Raw genomic sequence first — 20,377 nt, forward strand, 5'->3', positions numbered from 1 at the left:
AACATTAGTAGAAAATACTAACACATTGATTATATGAATTGGAGTGTTTCAATGTTTGTATAAGCAAGAAAAAAAGAAAACTTTCTTACAGTTTGAGGTAAGTAGTCACTAGTGAAATAGAATGGCTTAAGTCCCATCCTGATACTCAGAAGTTTAGCTGACATGGCAGTGAATTGAGTAGAATACTCCTGGGAACTATAAATAAAAACAAATCTATTTTTATTTGTAAAATAAAATCTTTTTTTATAAACTTATTAAAAAGGCTGTTGTTTTCAGTCTAAACTGTACCAAGTTGGAGCACAAATTTATGCTTTCTTTCAAAAATCCATGATCTGAGATATTTTGATGTAATTGATGATCAGTTAATAGTAGAAAATAATTGAAAAGCTGATAACCATGTAGTCAGCAAAACTAAAGGTGAGTGTTTTCAGGTTAAACTGTAGATACCCAGGTGATTTGATAATGCATTGCTAATTCATGTGGGTAATAAATGTACTTACTCAATCTTGGACAGACAGGACTATTATAAGGGGTTATAATGGTATTAGACATTACGTGTGTCCAGGCAATTCAGAGCTGTGTATCCTGAGAGGAAGAAGGTGAATTGAGTCCAGAGCCACTGAAATACACAGCGTGTTAAAGCTGTATCAAAACCCAATTTACTAACTGAGCCCTGAGATCACAATTTGTTTTACAGGTTATTACAGCACACTATCTACACTATTTGCTTTAGACGAAACAGGAAAAATCAGAGTATATTTGAACTGTCCCTCTTTACTCATAAAACAATTGCCTGTTTCAAGATTAAAGAGGAAATAAGATTGATACCACTGCTCATGCATATTACATATTCAGACATGGTGCAGATGGCTAAAATTGTGTCTTTTGTTATGAGTATCACAGAAGAATGAGTGCCACAGTCACCACCTTACGCAGGAAAAGGTGCTGTTATTTGTTCTACAGTAGCAATTAACAAATCTTTTTTGTTGTGGCTCCTGTTATGCATTGCTGACTAAAAGTTGCCATCTAGGGTCAATACCTGAGAAAGCTTAGTAGGATATACTGTAGTTGCTTTAATGTTGAATTACATCTGTATTGCAACAGAACATAAGAGGTCATGGCATTGATCCTTGAAATTGGCCTGACCTAGATCAAGAGCTATGTAGATACTTCAGTGGCACTCAGGCAGATATGTGGCAGAGATGCCACAACATCACTGAGGCACCTCTGCAGGAGCACAGCACCTTTCATTAGCAATTCATCTCTTGGCAAATAAATGGGCAAACATAATCCCACTCGCCTACACAGTTACCTCTGAACATGTTGCCTAACTCAGTTAAATAGGATAAAATCTCAGTGGTAGCCTTGTGCTTGAGTTCTGTTATGGGAAGGGACATAAGATAGCTTTTATTGCTTCTACAGTCAAAAGTGTTTATATTTCTTCTGGCTATGCTGTTAGCTTCATGACTCAGGCTTTGCCTCTGAGTTAAGTCAGTGGAGTATTGTGGCAGACTCATATATCACTGCAGTTAAAAAACGAATCTGAACAGTGTTTCTGTGCAAAAGGTAATGGATAGCTGGGAAAACAGCCAGTCTGTTTACAATTTCAGGCTTTGGATTAGAAACTTTTTATGAATATTTCAGTATTTACACTGTTGTAGAGTCAGCAATAATTCTGTATCTTATTGTTGTATTTGTATCTGTATTGTTGAGTTTGAGAGGTGACTTTAGAAAGTTTAGAGACTTAGTACTCCTTTGACTCTAGAATGGTTGGTTCTTCCATCAGGTAATTAATAGGTGACCCCTAGAGCAGATGGAAGATTTCATTGTACGTAATAGTTCATTGTCCAGTTTCCTGTGAGAGAGTTTGACACACTTGTACAGAAGGCATTCCAAAGGACCTAAAAATATTTGTTTCAACAGGCTTTCATAATTATCACTTTATGAGGCAGAAGATACTTTGTGTCCTTTGTTAAACTCTAAGCCAGTGCTACTTCATATACAACTTGTACTCTCTTTTAATGAGATTTACAAAGATGACCTTATTTTTCAGGATCACTCGGAAGTTTTCTGAGTACAATTCTCTACATATGTTCTAAATAAATAGGATTTTGTTAAATACTAGGAGTATAGTTGCCTTCAAGTCTAATATAGGTCTGTATCTCTTGCCCACTGACTACGAGACAAGTCTAAAATAGCTGGGGCATAAAGAAAAAGATAACTGCCTGTTGCTCTTACAGGTCTAGAATTAGATAAACTTATTTATACCTGTTATTCCCTTGATTTACAGAGCAAAGTGAAATTATTCTAAGTTTAAATGTTGATATTGCATCTGCATGTGGGTAGTGATATCGAAAACAATACAGAGACCATGAAATAATATCTGTGTAGTTTAATGTATTTTACCGAAATTTTAATATATGGGTACGGCAACTTTCCATTACAGTGGAATATCTTTCCATGACAATGAATATTGATCTAATCATACATTTGGAATATTAATATAGTATGTGTACAGGATATTCTCCAAACTTCTGTGCTAGAAGACAAATATGAAAATCAATAACAAATTTTATTCTAATTAAAGTGCAGAATATTTCTTCCAATAGCCACCACTTGAAAACCCCTTCAATAAGGAAATTAGCTGTTATCTGTATTGCTTTTGCATTTTCCTAACCAGTTGCTATCTTTGCTTTTTTAGAAAAATAAATATCATTATAATAAGATACAGTAATAAAAGGATCAAAGGATTTTTGCTTGCTGTGTACAGCATATGGCAACATGTCTACCAAGCTGCCTTTAGAATGAATGTGTGTTAAGAGTGAGGAATGAATAGGTGGGCTTTAAATAGCAATCTTCCTTGCCCAGAGTTAATAATCTTCATTTATCAGTGATAAATTGTTTTTCTATTGGTATGAGTTTAAAGTGAATTTGTTCCTTGAAGTTCATAATACTTGCAGAATTAATCATTTACTAATTTCCTGTTACTTTATTTTGCCTTGCAAGCCTTGCTCTGTTTTGTTAAGGATATGTTTAGTTTGGGTTTAAAGATAGAATAACATCACTTAATAAAACTTCCATTTCTTGTTCAGTTCTCATACTACATACTTAGCTTTATACTGGCTATGTTGTGGTTTTTTCATACTCCCCCAGGGAGTACAAATTTTCAGAGCGATCTTACATGCTACTATCTCCAACATGAAAAAAAATAATTGAAATAATATGCCTAAAAATATTTTCGAGGTCAGATCTCCTGAATAGTCAAAACTAACTCTGCTTACAATCCTTATTAGAAAAGGTCAAAAATCATCAATACATGATAGACAATAACAAAATATATGGTATTTTGCTTTATCTATGCTATTATTGTATCACTTTTCCTATTTGTGCTCTGAATCCTTTTCTGAATAGAATACCTTTCCTTGTATTTTCACATGTTTATTATCACAGTATCTGAGTGTTTAGTAACAATAGTTCTGCCATTTTCTTTATAAGTGCAGAAGCATTACAGTTGTCTTGGCTTCTAATGTCCGCATCTAAACAAACCAGAAATCCCAAGAATGTCAGTTTTATACAGAATTGTTGAGAGCACTCTAGCTGGTATGTAATTTTAAACCCCCCATTTTTTTGATGTATTGAGTATACCAGAGAGTGTGCATAAAAGTACCTGCTACCTCAATTCAGAGGTGTTCTTTGCTATTTGTACCTGTTTTTGCAAATGTAGCATCAGGGTGATACTGATGTATTTATCTCAGGGTTTTTAGTAGAGGTGTGAGGGGACTGTCACCATGTGAAATGGTCTGTATGGACCTCTCCTGCTTGAGCAAGCAGGAAAAGCAGCAGTGCTTTAAGCAATGCTGGCACTGTGATGGGAGCAAGGTATCAGCTTGGAGGTTCAGTTCACAGAAGGTGAATGTTCAACTTTGAGTCCATACTTTAAGGCATGAAATTTTTCTGAAACACTTGCATTTCATGACTTTAACAAGAAGGATTAATGGATTGAGACACTTCTGCTGAGAAAGGAAAAAAATAATACCACCTTAAGATAGCTGGCAAGCATAGAAAATTTTACATCAAGCGTAGAAAAGCTACACAGGTATCAATAAAATGAACCAGCCTTTTAATGAGTTTGTCAGCCGTAATAAAATAAGTAGTGTCTAACATTAGTCAAATCCATCTGTATGATCATAAAAAAACTTTATGAAAAATAGAAAAGAAAATACTCTGCAAGTAATTCTTGTTGTGTTGATGCCACATCAATAAATTTAGATGTTGCATAAAACCTCTGCCATAGAGAAAATTAAATGATTCTGCAGAGATGATGCTATGGATCAAGCCTTTGATCATATTGATGGTCAAACATGCTGGAAGGTTTTCAGACACTGTTGAAAGATAAGTTTATGTAGTTATATATGCTGCAATATTTTTTATAATTGGTGCCAACAGTGGGACTTCTAAACTCATAGTAAACAGAAAGTATCACATGAGTTGAACAATATGAGGGGTGGGGTTTGGGTTGTTTTGTTGGCCTTTTTTTTTTTTCTAAGTAGGCCTTTACTTAGTACATCTGACAACTTTTCTCATCCCATATAGACATATAGAGATTGAGCTGTTTAGAAAGTTAAGGCTTAGACTTCATTAGGTGACTGTGAGAAATTAAGCTGTAAAGTTTTAATGAAACTTAGAATTCTATCAAAGTAAATTTGATCATTACTAAGATTTATGCCTAGATAATTGCAGAACCAAGAATAATTACATTTTTGTGACTTTTTGTCCTTGTAAAATTTAGTGATTTACAGTCTCTTCTGATATATTTTTCATTTTCCCTGTCGCTCTATTGTTCTCTTTTTGTCTTCAGGTCGTTGGTCAGAATTAGATCTCCGTGGGCGATTGTGGCCTAACTGATAAATCCTGTAGTTGTGTTTCATCTGCTGGAGGCCATGATGTAGGGTCAAAGTCATAGCAGTCACTACCTTCTTGTTTCTTTTTTAATTAATTTTGCATAGCTTAAAGATCTGAAAATCTCTGAATAAAATTTAAAAATTAATATATATGCCTTGTGGAACTTAGCATTTGGGTTTAGGGTTTTTTTTGTTTATTTTAATTTGTCAGTCTTAAGGTAAAACTTAACTAATGTTTTGCCCATTTTTTTTATTGCATCTTATATTTTATATGTGTAAGCCTTGGGTCAGTCTGTAGCTTGTACTTGAATATTTCATAGCTCTCTAAATTTGAGTCATCGTTCAGTAAATACTTATTGATGTAGAATAATAAAGGGTAGTGGAGCTTGGGAAAGTCTGTCTCAGGGTAAAAAAAAAAGGCAGTGTCATCATCTCCCTAGTTTGCAGAAGCTGAGGATACTTGACTCTCCCCAGTATACAAGAGTCTATATTTATATTTAAGGGTGTATTTATAAGTGCATTCATACTCACATTTATGTACTTTATGTATACTTGGTGGAACATGTATGGAGTTATGGAGTTTAGCTGTATGTGTCTGTTCTCTCCAGCTGACAATTGAGCTTCATTCTTATTATTAATGAATAAGAATTTATACCTGTGTGTGCATATATATATATATATATATATATATATTTACATATTTGCATATATGTAAATAAGAAGTGTAACTGAAAACTGCTGTGATTCAGTGCAGTCAGAAGAGTGCATGGCAGGGAGGGGTTTCATTCCAGACATGAAGGGACAGATTCTCATTCCATCTTTCAGTTTGTGATAAAAGAGTAGGTGGAAACTACTTGCATATCTTCCAAGTTCGGAGCTGCCAAGTTCATATCTTCCATTCAGCCCAGTTTAGCACATTTGTGTCTTAACAATTAATTAATAGTTTAAATGGCGTCAAGGAGGGAGCAGGGCAATGTCCTTTCTTTTGGGATCTTATGTCTGCATCAGAAATCCTGAGGTAGCGACTGGCTGTGTTGGGGAATTGCTCTTTTTACCCACATATATGAAGTACTATTGTACATTTTATTTCAGTGGTTTTCTTTGTGTTGATGCTCATTGCTTTTTTTCAGCTGAAGGATATTGACAGTAGTTTGCTAATGCTCTTCTAAGAGTGTGTATTCTGAAGAATGTCAATAACACGTAGAGTTGGACATGACAGAAATCTTCCAAATGCAAAAATGAGTGAGGAGAGTCTGGAAAGACGCATCACAGGCCATCTCCATTTTTAATCTCATACTTAAAATATCTTCTGAAATATTATTAGATTATTTAATAGGCTGGACTTTGTGTAATCTATCCCATTTCTATTTGCTAGATGGCATTTACTTTTGTCTTGATATTGTTTAGAATATATATTCTTAATGCAGTGTTTGTTCCATGTGTTTTGGGTCAATTGATATTGGAATGGTAGTACTAGCTGTAAGGAGAAATTTTTCAAGCCAAGTGCTTGCCAGCTGTTTTGGAGCAAGATTGTAGAATTGTAAAATTCAAGCATTTTTGTAGCAAGGAACATAAAATTTCTGTATGTCTTACTCTACCGACATAGAAAAAAGTGTGTTGGGAGGGTTTTTTTCAGGTGAAATAGGTATTTATAGAAAAGAAGATCTTAACAGAAAATAAACCAACTAATATTACAGATGGTACTAGTTCTGAATGCTGAGTTTTCTGCTTTGACTACTAGTCAAGAAAAGGATTTGTTCTCAGCCACATGCTGTTTTTAAATAAAATCAATTCTGAAATAATTTCTCATTCACAGAGCACTGTTATGCTGTAAGAGTCATCTGAGTTACTAGGTCACAGCAGCAGTGCAATACTGAGGATTTTCAATACTTCAGCTGTGACAGCAAACACAGAGCACTGGAGCCTGATGATATGACAGGTCATGTGATGGCAGTGAATGCCTCGTCTTGAGGCAGGAAGATATGCATGACCTCTCCAGTAAAAATGCATCCTTCAGTCTGCAGAGCCCAGAGAACTGTGTGGACAGCACTAACACCAAGAGACACAATTTGTAGTACTTGGTCCACAGGAAGAATAAGATGTTGTAGCAGTCTCTAGCCAGTCACATCTGGTGGTCCAGAGCTGCCCAGGAGAGTGAAATACTCCACTCTTGTCTGTTCCTGAGACTTGGTTGCCATGGTCACAGCTTTAGAGAGATAAAGACTTTCTTTTCCTGTATTTTGTATGTATAGTAGGGGGTCATAGCAGTGGTGTTGCTGCTGTGTAGGCACCCTTTTCTTGTTGATCCATTGTTATTTTATTTTCTTCAATCAAAATCCTTTAGGCTTATTTGTATTTAAATACTTCAGGCTTGTTAGTGAATCTTATTTGTCCTCTTTCCTGTACTCTCATCTACAAGCTTTTTCTTACTCTTTACTGTTTTCCTTTAAGTGTATTCCTAACAAATAAGTTTCTGAACAATAACCACCCTGCCCCAGTATTATTTTCCTTGGTTGCAGTGGTCAGATACATTGTCATATATACAGGTATTTGTCATATACAGGTTTCTTAATCCTTTCCCCTCATCTTCCCTGTTTGTTTCTCAGATGTATTCAGGCATCACAGAATAGAGATCTCTTCCTTTATTTTGTCTCTGCCAACTCTTTGCTCTGTAAATGAGTTTTTTGGGCTACTCAGAAGAGTTAAGTTAAGCATATAATATAAATACTATGTAACACTTTAATGATCACACATTTTCCTATGCATTTTGTGCCATTTTATTGCAGTATCAGCTGTACACACAAATATGCGCATAGAGATGTTCATAATAGGGATCAAGATTGGGTAATATATGCAAGAAAGGATGGGGTTTTTTTAAAGAAACTAGCCATCTTCTGGAAGGTGCTACTTAAAAGGGACTTGAGATAGCTGTTATGAGAGATATACAAATGATTTAAAGATGTAACAGGAGTTTTTAAAATGGATTTTAGGGTGTCATAATGTTCTGGTAGTAAGAAAATAAGCTGGTTGTCCAGGGCATTTGCTATTCAATGTTCTTCTCTATAAACGTGCTTTGCAAATGAAAAATTAAAATCAAACAAATTGTAGGTTCTCTGTGTGAGAAGCCAAGCCCTGTTTCTTGCCTAGTGTAAACCCTAAAGGGCTTTTTTCAGTTGATAAGATGTTAATTTTCTGTTCTCCAAACTATTCAACAATGGTATGCTTGCAATGGCATTATTCTGATGCACTTAAAGATGATTTCGTTAGCAGCAGAAATGTTCAGTAACACAACTTTTTGGTGTCTTCTCACTTTGCATCTGGTAAATCTGTAATATATAGAAGCATATCTGTCATCTGTTGAAAATAAGATGTGTGTTAAATATATAAAACATGAATTTCCTTTAAGGTACATTGAAAATACCTGTGTATTCTATTCAGGCCATTGCCTCCCAAGGTTAAATTCTGCTGTCAGATTTTCTGTACCTTTTACTATTTCTGGTATGTTTCTTTTTCTGTCAACTAAAATTTTTTTCTTCAACCTGAGGTTGAAAAATTGGCTCTGAAGCTGTTGCCGGAGAAAAGCTCTGGTATATGGAAAATAACCAGTCTGTCTGTAGTGTGACAGCCTTAACTAAATTATATTCTATTATATGTCCACTAGATTATCCCACAGAATGGTCTAGCTCTGAGGGATGACTGCTGCTTGAAGTACTCATATGCATCTGGTGCTACCAAGACATGTTTGGAAGTTCTGTTAATAACAAAGACTAGTCAGATTATTGAAATTTTGTACCATGCCCCCAAAAGTCTTGGGTTTATTAAAAACTTTCTGTAATTTCTCTTGAAAAGAACAGGATACCTGGTAATTTCACAGAGATACTATGATAATCTTGAGGACCCCAGCAGTGAATTGCACTGATATAAGTATTACAGAAAGCAAGGTTTGATATATGTATATCTATATGTGTATACAAGTATTCACTGTGTAGTGGACTTGCCACAGAAGGTGATAGACCCCTCCACTTAAAAGTAGGAAGAACAATGATTTATTTCAGTTTTGTTCATATTGTGCTCTGGATAATCCACATAGTTCTGTGGCATGTTTATAGCTTGAAAGGCTACTTTACATATATAAAGAAGCCAAAATAATATTAGCTGAGTGACTATTATTTCCAAACTTCTTTACTTTGTAAATGCTTTAGTACTTGTAAGAATGTTTGCTCATGTCCAGCGTGAACTGTACAATCATCCCTTGTAGGCATCTCTAGATACAGTCTTTGTGTTCCTGAAATGTGTCAGTGCTTGGAGCTTTGTAGGTAGTCTAACTATGAAGACCTTCTGGGCAACTTACTTTCATTTTAGTAACCATCCTATTCTGTTATGGTCCCTGGCACTGGTTGCAAGTCCTGGGGAAGAATTGAGAAAATGGCACATTAAAAACAACTGGGGCTGATTCTTATTTCTGTCAGTGTAGTATTGCAGTAATCTGTGGTGTTCAACTGATTTTTATAGGGGACGAAGAAACAGGTGCCCTATTTTCTTCTGCTCTGAATTCAAAGACTTCATCATATGAGTAGTAGAGGTGATATGGCAGTGAAAAGAAATGGATGAGTTTTAGAGAAATAATTTCAGATAAAGAGATTTTATACACACATATACACACAAACACTTATTGTATGAGATCCCTCAATCCCAGTCCAATATTTTTAGCAGGTGTTACTGATAGAACTTCAATGTTACACATTTTTTTCTTGTAGCAGAGAAAGGGAAAATTCATGTTGTATTACTTGAGGGTAGAAAGATTTCAAACTTAAGGGAAAAACATTTCATTTTATAGCTGATATTTAATACTTGAAAAACCCTTCAGATGTATTTTATCTCTGATATTTATAGGAAGCATGCTATTTCAGCATTTTCTTTTAATTCCTATAGGAAATGTGTAGTATAATAGTAGCTCATTTCAAATACATTTAAACTCATTTTGGTATTTTGAATGTTAGTTATAATTAAAATAGTATTACTAAGATTACTGAATAAAATTTTTACTAAAGTAATTAAAGTAATAACTGTAATAACATCTACAACATCTAGAGGATTTAGATTCTAGAGGATCACAGAAGTGATGAAGTAGTCTCCGAAAAATCACATTCGTATCCCAGATGACTAAGCTACATGTATATTCATGTATAAACCTTCTTTATGTCTGACAGTTTTTAGGAATGGAATGAAAAAAAAAAAGAGTTTTCTCTTGCTATTTGGAATTCAGAACACTAGAGGACAGCACTAAAATATTACATAAATGTGTTGTTGTTTACACTGTTAATGATATAGGTGTTCTGGGAGGGGTTTGTGAAGAGAAATCAAATTACTGTTTTGAACATTAGGGCAGGTAATATTTTTGTGAATATCTCTGCTCCCTTTGAAAACTGCATCTCACTCCACATGTGTAAAATACCTGAAGCTGCTTGTGGTCTGACACAAAGTTACTTGCTTTGCTGCAGTGGTTTCTTTAGAAATTAAGCTTTATTTTTTAATAGTAATAGTGTACAATACATTTTTAATTTTACAAATAGTAGTTATTTGCCTATTCTGTAAATATTTTGTGCTTTATTTGCTTACATGTCATATACCATATTAATTCTATGACAGAGATGTGATAGTATTGCTCATTGAAAAAGTTACAACTTCTGTGGTGTTTCTCTAGGCACTCTGGAACGACATGAAACAGGTGACACAGCAAGAGCAATTCTTACTGCCATTGAAGATTCAGAATACTTAGTGGCAGATGCTCTACTTCCTGTGTCTCAGGAGTCAAAAAGGAGGAAGAGTTCTGGATACAAACACTCCAGCTCATATAAGCATGGCATGGGCCCTTATCCCACTCACACAGAGAAATCTTCAGATAAGGTAGGAGTGAAGAGTAGACCATTTTTCTCGAGCAATTAGTAGTGATTCCAATTCTTTACCCTGTCTCCCACTAACGACTAAATGGGATGGTTGCTTCATTTTAAGTTAATAAAGGCTTCTTCTGACTGGCTCAGTTTTTATGTCTTCAACCCCATTTTATAGACAAATGAGGAAAATTGGCAGAGGAACTTATGCAAGGTCATTAGTAGCTATTCTCAAAAGGATTTTCTCAGACCTTATTACCTATAGTTAGATCCTATTTCCTCATACCTCTTAGCTTGTTACTGCACCTGTCAGTAGTATCCTGACAAGAGCTGAATACACCTTAGACTCATTCAAATGGCTGTGTCTTGAGAACAAAGACACAGTGATCCCATGCTCTTGGTCTTTCTCTTATTGCTCTTCTAATGAGACCACAGTTCCCTCTTGTCATAGTTTTTATGGGATGTGTGTTTTCTCTCAGCATCATCACAGAATAGACTGCAAGTGCCTTATGTTTTTATTAGTGCAATTAATTTGGCACCTTATTAGATAAAAAGATGGTAATACTTTTGTGAGGTACTGGGCTGCAAATAGGTATGATCATCTTCAGGAAAGATTTGGCCAGGGAGAGATTTGTATTTGGCTTTATCTAGAAATACTTTCCTACCAAAATCATTAAACCAACTAATTGAGACTGATGGAAAAGATGTGCTCTTTCTTTTTGTTTTGATAAGTAATAGAAGCAAATAATATGCTTAAAGTAGTGTAAATGTGATGTTAAAACTGAGAAAAGATGAGTACTGAGACATCAAATCACGAGAAGTAAGATTAAAAATGTAATAGTCGCTCTATTTTCTTGTGGCCTAGATAAATCTGTACTTCTGTCAATTATTTGTAGATATTTTAAATTAATTAAAGTATTTGCTAATTTTAAAACTGGTTATTATAACTATCTCTAATTTAATACAGTCTCAAATTCAATGAGATGGATATTGCCTTTTTCATATAGGGAAAAAAATGGTAGAAAACTATTTTCTTAGCCCCTATTAGTGCACCAGAAAGTAATATATTCACTGAACTCTTGATTACAGTGTATCTTAAGTTTGTTCTTGCTTACCACTTTTCAATTAATGGATTTTGGGAATTCTATGCTCTGCAATAAACAGAAGTTTTGTCTGCTATTCCTCAACCCTCAATGCACATAGAAGGTGTTTTACCTCAAGTATTGAGAGTAAAAAATGCTTTCCCTCAATCACACATAGAAACAGCCTTCAGGATGGTCTCTGGCCTTTATTGTGGTTTTATTAATTATAGGAAGTGAAGTAGCAGGTATTTCAAAACTGATAAAGTACAGCTTGATCCAAGTCCTCACTCTGGAGTTTTATGTTCTTTTCTTCCTTGTATCTTCAAATTTCCATGTAACATTGAGTTTCTAATGATTGTAGTTTAACTCTTAATATTTTTCTTTGACCTTTTACTAACCTTAGTCTGATTTCTAAAGTTCTTTTTGATCCCATTTTCTGAAAAGTCTTATTAGCGCGTAATCCTGCTGAGCATGTTGTGGGGCAGATGGTGCACTAGTTGGCCATTGACACAGAATCTGATCTCCCTGTTAGTTTGTTAAAAGGAATAGTTTCTTCTTGCCCTCTTAAGTAGGAACAAAAGAAAAAAGTTTTGGTAGTTATTTGGTAAGTAGTTTTAGGTATGACTATTAAAATAAAAATTGCATGGATTTAACAAGGTGGGAGGAAAGAAAATGTGTTATGGAATATGGGAAAAGAGTTTTTTGTAAATTTTAAAGTGTGGAGTTTAACATGCTTTAGGAATTATGATCTTAAATTGAGAGAAATATCACAACAGGAAACCGTGGAAATGTAGTCATTTGTAGTGCTTTTTTGATTTGATATAAATCTTGTTTGCTCTGATTTATCAAAATATTATTCTATATTCATGGTTAAATATTACTTATTGTCTTGACCAAATGCAAACTTGTTAAGAATATATTGATGTCTTTTAGACTTTCTCTTTCTGTCAAAATCTCTTTTTTTTTAGTTTCATGTTCTTTTTTGTCACCGCAGACCTGTTAGGTTGGTCTAAATTCGTAATAAATTAAGTTCTAAATTAACTTGGGAAAGCACTTTTCTTTCAAACGTGTCATCCAGTACATTCAGAGCTTCTTCCCACTTACATCTGCATTGGAGAGGGTTCTGTAGATTGGTGTGGGAGATGTTGGAGCCTAAATGTATTTAGTGTAGCTGAACCTGGGAAAAACGTAACAATGGAAGTCTCCTTAATGCTATTGCAGAAGCCCAGTGCTGGCTACACAAAAGGAGTGTGGAACTCTGCAGCTTTTTTTTGCACTGTTCTGTTATTGCTGAATATAAGACTTGTTATGAAGTCTCCTGTTTTTCTTAAGTTTTGTGCAGAAAAAAAAATGTATAAGGTTTTTCAAAAAGTGCTCTATTGACTCTTTTGCATTATTCTATGTTAGCATCTGAAATATTCTGGAAATTCAGATCCCATGTAATTAGTGAGAGAACTGTTTATCAGACTTCAACATTCCATGCCCTATTAATGAAAGCATAGAATTACTACACATGTAAAAATATCACAAAACTTTCAGATTATCAGTGGATTTTAATATAGAATTAGTGTTTCATTATCAATTTCCTTCTTTGGCAAATTGTGTATTAGAAATTTAACAACATACTAAACTGTTAATAATTTTTCTGTCAAAAAACCCCATCATCAATTTTAGCATATATTAAGGAACTCAATTTCAGAAGATTTATGTGACAGGAAAAATGAGTGGGTAGCTATTCTGTCCTGTTGGTATTCTGATTGTACAAAAGGATCACTCTCAATGAGTTATTCACATAAAGATTGCAAGTAAAATTCAGCATTTATTCTTGTCAGTGTTACATTGTTGTACCATTCATATTATATTTAAGATGAAAGAATGTTTTCAAAAGAATGGTCTCTCTTTCCTCCATCCTAAAAAAGATAAATATCCTCACATAGTAGTTCAGGTACAAAGGCTTTCTTTCAGAACTTTTGCCATCATGCAAATCATGGATACAAAAGCAGAATGTTTTGATTTCATGGTGTTTTGACCATTTTAATTCTTTTATTGTGTTGCACGTGCCAGTGGGAGTACCAATAACAGATGACTGTGACAAATGCAGTTAACACAAGATCCATATTAATGTTGTCAAATCCCCTTGATGTATTTAAACAGGTTTTAATTATTTTTAATGTCAAAAGACCCAAAATATATAGCTTAATAGTTCTTCAAGAAAGCTTTACTTAATCTGTGAATGTAAAACCTCTCATAAAAATGAAACTTTTTTATTGGCCTTAGTCATTGACATAGGGTATTCATCAAGTCAGCAATTTGTGTGGCAAAGTGCCATTTGAATAGCGTATTGTTAGAATACTTATGGTCCACTTGACAAGGGCTCTTGCTGTAAATAGTGCAATTTGACTCCAGCTGTTAAAGAGTGGCTTTGACAGCAGCCAAATAGAATGGAGATGCTTTACTGCACCGCAGAAAAATCAATATTGGGTTCTTGTTCATAGTAACCTGTTTTTTTTTTTTTTTTTGCAGATTTATACAAGACTATCTAGAGTTCATTTGTGAAAGTTTAAATATTTTGAAAATGAGGCTGTTTTATTTCCAGATTAATGTTGGTGGTAAATGATGCTTGTGTTTAGTTACAAAGTAAAAGACAGTGTTTTGTGGATATACATAAACAATGTGATGATGCAGCATTATTGCAACTCTATTTATAGGGGTAGATGTTAGGATGTGGGCGCATAAGTTGTGTAACTAATGACAAAAAATGTTCTTTCCTTCCTCTGTGTTTTTTTTTTTTCTTTTTGTAGTACTACTGTAGTATCCTTGTCAATTTTCTAAGTATAGGGTTTTTTTTAAAGCAGGTTTCTTTGTTGTTCTCTCTGTAACAACCCCCACAGATGTTGACAATCTGTAGTGCCATTGTAGATTTTCCTGAAGCATGGTCTTGCTAGTGCTGAACAGTTCTCTAGCAGTATTCAGTGACACAAGGTTGCTATGATACCCGGCCAGTAGCAATAGGTATTGAATCACTGCTCTTAATTACAATAGAATACACACTAGACTGTGCTCATGGTGTTCATATGGAACTCTCATTATAGCTCTAAGTCATACTTCTGTTTGAAAATTGGAGCTCTGTGAAAAACTGATTTAAAAAAAAAAATTGAAATGCTCCAGTGCATCATATGAAGATTTCATTGATGCACATAAAAAGCTGGATGTGTCTGGGAATTGTTTTCCTGATGTTCCAAAAACCCTTCATGTAGAAAAGTTTCCTACCTTTTCAGCTTCAATATTTTAGATATAAGCCTGTGTTTGTCATGCAGTAATGTTTCTAGTGATTTTAGTAATCAGAATGGTCTGGGTAAAAACATTGGAGGGAAAAGAAGATTATAAAATCTGTGCAATGGTTGCTGAAGCTTGAACTCTTAAATTATACTACTGGAAATCTAGATCAGAAAAAGATTTTTTTTTTTTACTGTGTATATAAGACAAGGCAAAGATGGAGAGAGAAGCATTATTTTATATTTGGATTTGTATGGGTATTTTTTGATGTATTAACTCAGCAATTTCTTGATATATGTTGTAATAGGAGTCCTTTAGAACTTGATATTTGCTTGCATAATAATATACATATTCTGCTCTGAACAAAAATATATAATGGCAAGAATGTCCAGAAGTTATAAATAATAAAAGAAATAACTACTTTGTTGTTGCACAGAATAAATAAGAGGCAAATGAAGACTGTTGGATAATAGTAGCTATTTGTTTTAGTACAGCAAGGGAAGCAATTTGAAAATAAAATAGTTATTGGAAGGCTGGAAAAATCGCTGCTAGTTAAATCTTACTGATGGAAAAATTGATAGAAAAATGGAAATAAGATACAAACACAAAATAATACTTAGCAAATAGGAAATCAGGAGTGGTACCATAAACAATGGTGTCACAGACATGGATTCCTTTAATTTCTTTACTTTTATAATATTTAGAGCATTATTATGGGGAGTTACAGATCTTGGTGATTTATGTGAAGTGGATTATTAAGGACAAAGCAAAATAGAAAGTAATAGTGTATTTCTCAAAGTTAGTAACATCGCTTTACTGCTGCAACGTTTTGGGTTATTTTTTTCTGGAACTAGTGTTTAGTAGCTATATTTAGTAGTTTGTTAAATAAGCATAATAGGAAAATGAGTGAAGAAAAAAGGACACAATATATACAGGGTTTTTTTTCTCTATAATTCAGTTGCAAAACATTTTAGTACTTCATTTCCTATGAAATTTTGCAATTAAGTATTTTATCAAGGGACCAAGGTAGCAACATAACTACAGTGAAGTAATAACTTGGGAGTTACGAGATTAAATTGGGAGCAGTTAAAAAGAACCATGATGCTGAGGGATATTGATAGCTTTGACCACATGCCATCTTTCATGGAAGTTATGTACTTTTTGAATTGGCACACCAAGTCAAGAATTTGATGATTTGTGTTTTCTCCATTGATTGCCTCAAAGCAAAATGAAACAAAAAAGTTGCCATTGTGATATTGTAGCACATTTTAGTCTTACACATGTGGATTGTAATTAACACAGGGTGTCAGAAATCTGATAATAAGTGTTAACTACTTACTTCAGTGCTTCTGACACTGATTCTTTTCTACTATCTGACTATACCGAAGGTGACTGACTTAAAACTTATTTCCCTTCCTAGACAGCTAATTGGACTGTGTGATAAAGCTAAAGAGGCTGCTATAGTGTCCTCCTAGAAATAAATCTAAGGTCAATATCAACAGTCCTTGTGAAGTATTTCATGTTGAAGGATGATTTATTGAAGCTAACCAAGCTTTTGTTGTCTTTGTCTTTTCCCTTACCTCTGCCATGCTGCAATTCCCTTCTCTCTTGGAATTTTTAGCAAACTTTGCATTTTGGTTAGGGATTTATAATTAAAACCATACAGTTTCTCTCTTATGGAAGTGGTGTTCATGATATATTTGCCACTTAGGACTTTTTCTTTTATGTCTGGTTGTGGAGCTGAGCACAGTTTGAGTTTTCCTATTTTGGATTTTAGCTTTACTACTTTTGTAGTCTAAAAGACTTGTGCTGTAGATCAGCCTAATTGATTTTTCCTTCCAAATGCTCTGCCTAATTCTAAAATAAATCATGTGATCTTTGTTTTAACCTTTATATTTTCATGTTGTTCAATAGTATTCTTTAAATTCTTCACTATTCATTATAGTGATATGGTGGAATCTTTACAGTTCTGATAATCACCTTTTCTATTCTAAACATTAATTCCCTGGCCTCATAGTTTAATTAGTATTATTTTAGTGAAGAAAAATATTAACATGAATTCACACTGACTTCAGTGTGAGACTTTTTCTTAGGTTACCACCTCACACACCTATTTTAAAAAAGTGCCTTTTTCAGAAGCACATCATCATCTTACATGAAACTTAGAAATAGAAATTGCAGCAAACAAACCTTACACTGCAAAATAAAGACTTGTTATCTGCTATCTTCCTTCTGATAGCAAATTGAAACTCTTGTCTCAATTATATAGCAGGAAAAAATCCTTGACCAACCTATGGTTTGATTTCAAACAAAGCAACAGCAGTGGTTATATGTCCATTCTCTTGATATATCTTTCTGTATATTAATACTCAAACTTTAATTTGTTCCAGTAGTGAAGTTTGGTTCTTGCAATACTTATGGGAAAAGATGAATCATGCAAGCTGATGCCTGAGAATGTTTGTTTCTAAAACCTGTCCTTTTGGAAGCCTCTGCAGTAAGACTGAACATCTTGGAAGGAAACAACAGTATGAAATCTATGGGTACAGAAACTTAGCTGGATCCTAATACATCTCAGAATGCTATAGGCTCTGAAGAAAGTCCAGCTTGCCTATTCTTAAAATCTCAAGAATGGCACTTTCTAGTATACATAGGACTTTTTGGCTTTTTATTATTTTTCTTTAGTAAAAAGTCACTTCCTTATGAATTGATCTAGAACTTTAATGTAGGTAAATTTTCTGGGTGGGACTCTTCTAATTCAAGCTGGAAAATGCACTCAGAACAGCCCAGGGAAAATATGTTGTTTCAGTTGGAGTCAGCACTCGGACATAACTTAATTTTTACATACATCAGTCCTTCTTAGGACAAAGCAATATTCTCAAGCTCCTGCAAAGGCCTGTTGGCAGTATCTCTATGTTCAGCATTATATCTCACAGATATTAGGATGTTCATTCATCCAGTGAATTGTTCAATATGATAATTCCTAAATCCTGAGCCAGCAGTCTGTGGCTTTGGATTGCTGTAGCATTTTTTATCCAGTTGATGATCAAGAAAACTTTGGAGATGTTCCATCTTTTTTTCTAAAGTGCTGAGTGAGGATGGAAATTTTCCACTTCCACACAGCACTGAGCTGTAAATATTTCTAAAGATATGATTAGGAAATTTACTTTTGCATTCAAAATAATTAATATATTAAGATGTAGGCAGAGTATTTGAGTATTGAGTCTATAAATAATACTTAGTTTTAAACACCATCTTATTTCTTCTTTCTATCTAAATTTTTCATGGCTGAGACTGTCCATGTCATAAATGGATGTTAGAGATGAGTGGATTTACAGTTCATTCTTATATTCTTTCTGTGAAAAAATTATTAGATAAGATTTTGTCAAAAGTGTTGTGTTTAGAATTGTCTCATAGTGTGCCCAGACAGCCAGAGATATGGATTCTAGAATAAAGCAAAAGTTGTCTGTAAAGAAGTCATACATTTCTTCAAATATTTTTCTGGAAAATAAAGGATAGACTTGTTTATTAGTGTTGAAAAGTTGTGAAGGATATTCAGGATATTAATTTTACTTGCCTGTTATTCTTTGATATCTTTTAAGGATTTGTCTCCAGAATCACTTTTATCTGTATACTTTAATTAAATCCAATAGAAAACTCCAAGATGAGTGTTACAGAGAGTGAGTGTTAACTTGAAAACAAAATGTGCAAAACATTAAATTTTCATACCAGACCTCCACATTGAGCAATTGAATAGATGTGTTAGCAATTCTTCCTGAACAATTGAAATTTTTGTGCCCAGTAGATCCATCTGGACTACAATCTGCCTGACAGTGGCCTTCCATACATGATAAAAAGAGGGTTTATTCAGTTGCTTAGACTATTCATCACACAGCTTGAGTCTGAAGACTCCTTGGCTTAATTACTTACATTGTGCCACAGATGCATCAGCAGTGATGCTACAGTTACTGTTCAAAGTGCTGTGAGGGTAGTAAAGCCTTCCACTGGGACTTAACAAAAGAAAAAAGCAAGATTACAGTGTTGGGAGGAAAGAGGGTGACTCTGCTTATGTTGCAATTAAGTTGATAGATAAACACTGGTGCAAAACCAAAAAATACTGTAGCCTTTTCTTCATGGAAGGTGGATTCTTAGGAGGATCTGGGTATCATCAGTAATACGGCCAGAGTTGTAATAAATAGCATTAAAAAAGTAATGCAAGGCAAGTTCAAAAAAGCTTGTTTATACTAGTTCATGTGGGAAAATTCATCATGAATTGGCACATTTGCTCAAGACTGCATTGTCCAAATGATGAAGCCTCAGGTCAAGCATAAATTGCACGTGAAAGCAAACTGGGGCACTACTACTGACTCCAGGCTTTTTACACATAGTCCTTTATATATGAGTAGTGAGCTATAAAAAGTGTAAATGAATAAGAAAAAAGTTCTGAATGCCCCTATCAAAGGATCCTATGACTAGGTCAGGTGTCTGAAGGTAAGGAATGTGAATGACCTTGGGGTAGTGACACTGTAACTGTGATGCTCACCCTGTGCAAGAGGCCAGAGTTGCTTTCTGGCAGGTAGGCTGGCTTCTTTGTACATCTTGTGAAACCATTGATACTCTTAATGACAGAAAGTTTTCACATGCTCCCTAAATTCACCTGCTCCTGCTCAGGAGGTGGGCAGGGTTGGACAGGGGTGTGTTATGTGGACTGTTGATAGGAGCTAATATTGGATTAGGAAGTGCATATGGTTTTTATGTGGAGATGGAAGTGTAGCCAGTAATTTGCATCCTTTGTTCCTCAGGAGGTTATTTTAGAGATGGTGTATGGTGTATGTTTAAGTGCTATTTCAGTTATATACCTGCTGCTTGTAACTATTTTTGAATAAATGCATCTTTGCACATAACCTAGATTGCTTGTCCTTTCAGTGGGGCAAGAAAATAAGATAGCTGTGTATTTGCAAAAAGGTTATGAACTCAAGAAAGCAGGTTTGCTGATGGGATTTACCTGAAATAAGACATCATTCAATGCTTAGATTATTTTTTAAGTTACAAATACCTAAATAGGATTGAAAGACCATATTTCTGTCTAACTGTTAACAGTTCTTCAAGCATGACCTTGAGAATTTGAAGTTTCTTTTAGGGAAGACTTGGACCCCTACTTCAGATTTCTCTATCTTGCATTTCTTAAAGCCCTTGCTTTTTTAATAAGTGCATCAAAATTCTAGTCATA

General features: G+C 34.4%; 1 protein-coding gene across 1 annotated transcript in view; it reads left to right on the top strand.

Moving 5' to 3' along the window:
* The window catches only part of WDR72 (WD repeat domain 72), a 91,634-nt gene that overhangs the window by 16,531 nt on the left and 54,726 nt on the right, over nucleotides 1-20,377 (top strand). Inside the window, exon 13 of the mRNA XM_077785807.1 lies at nucleotides 10,606-10,808. Within this exon, the coding sequence (XP_077641933.1) occupies nucleotides 10,606-10,808 (203 nt within the window). The remainder of the gene's footprint in view (nucleotides 1-10,605; nucleotides 10,809-20,377) is intronic.

Source organism: Lonchura striata, chromosome 11 (genome assembly GCF_046129695.1).
Source record: "Lonchura striata isolate bLonStr1 chromosome 11, bLonStr1.mat, whole genome shotgun sequence".
NCBI lineage: Eukaryota > Metazoa > Chordata > Aves > Passeriformes > Estrildidae > Lonchura > Lonchura striata.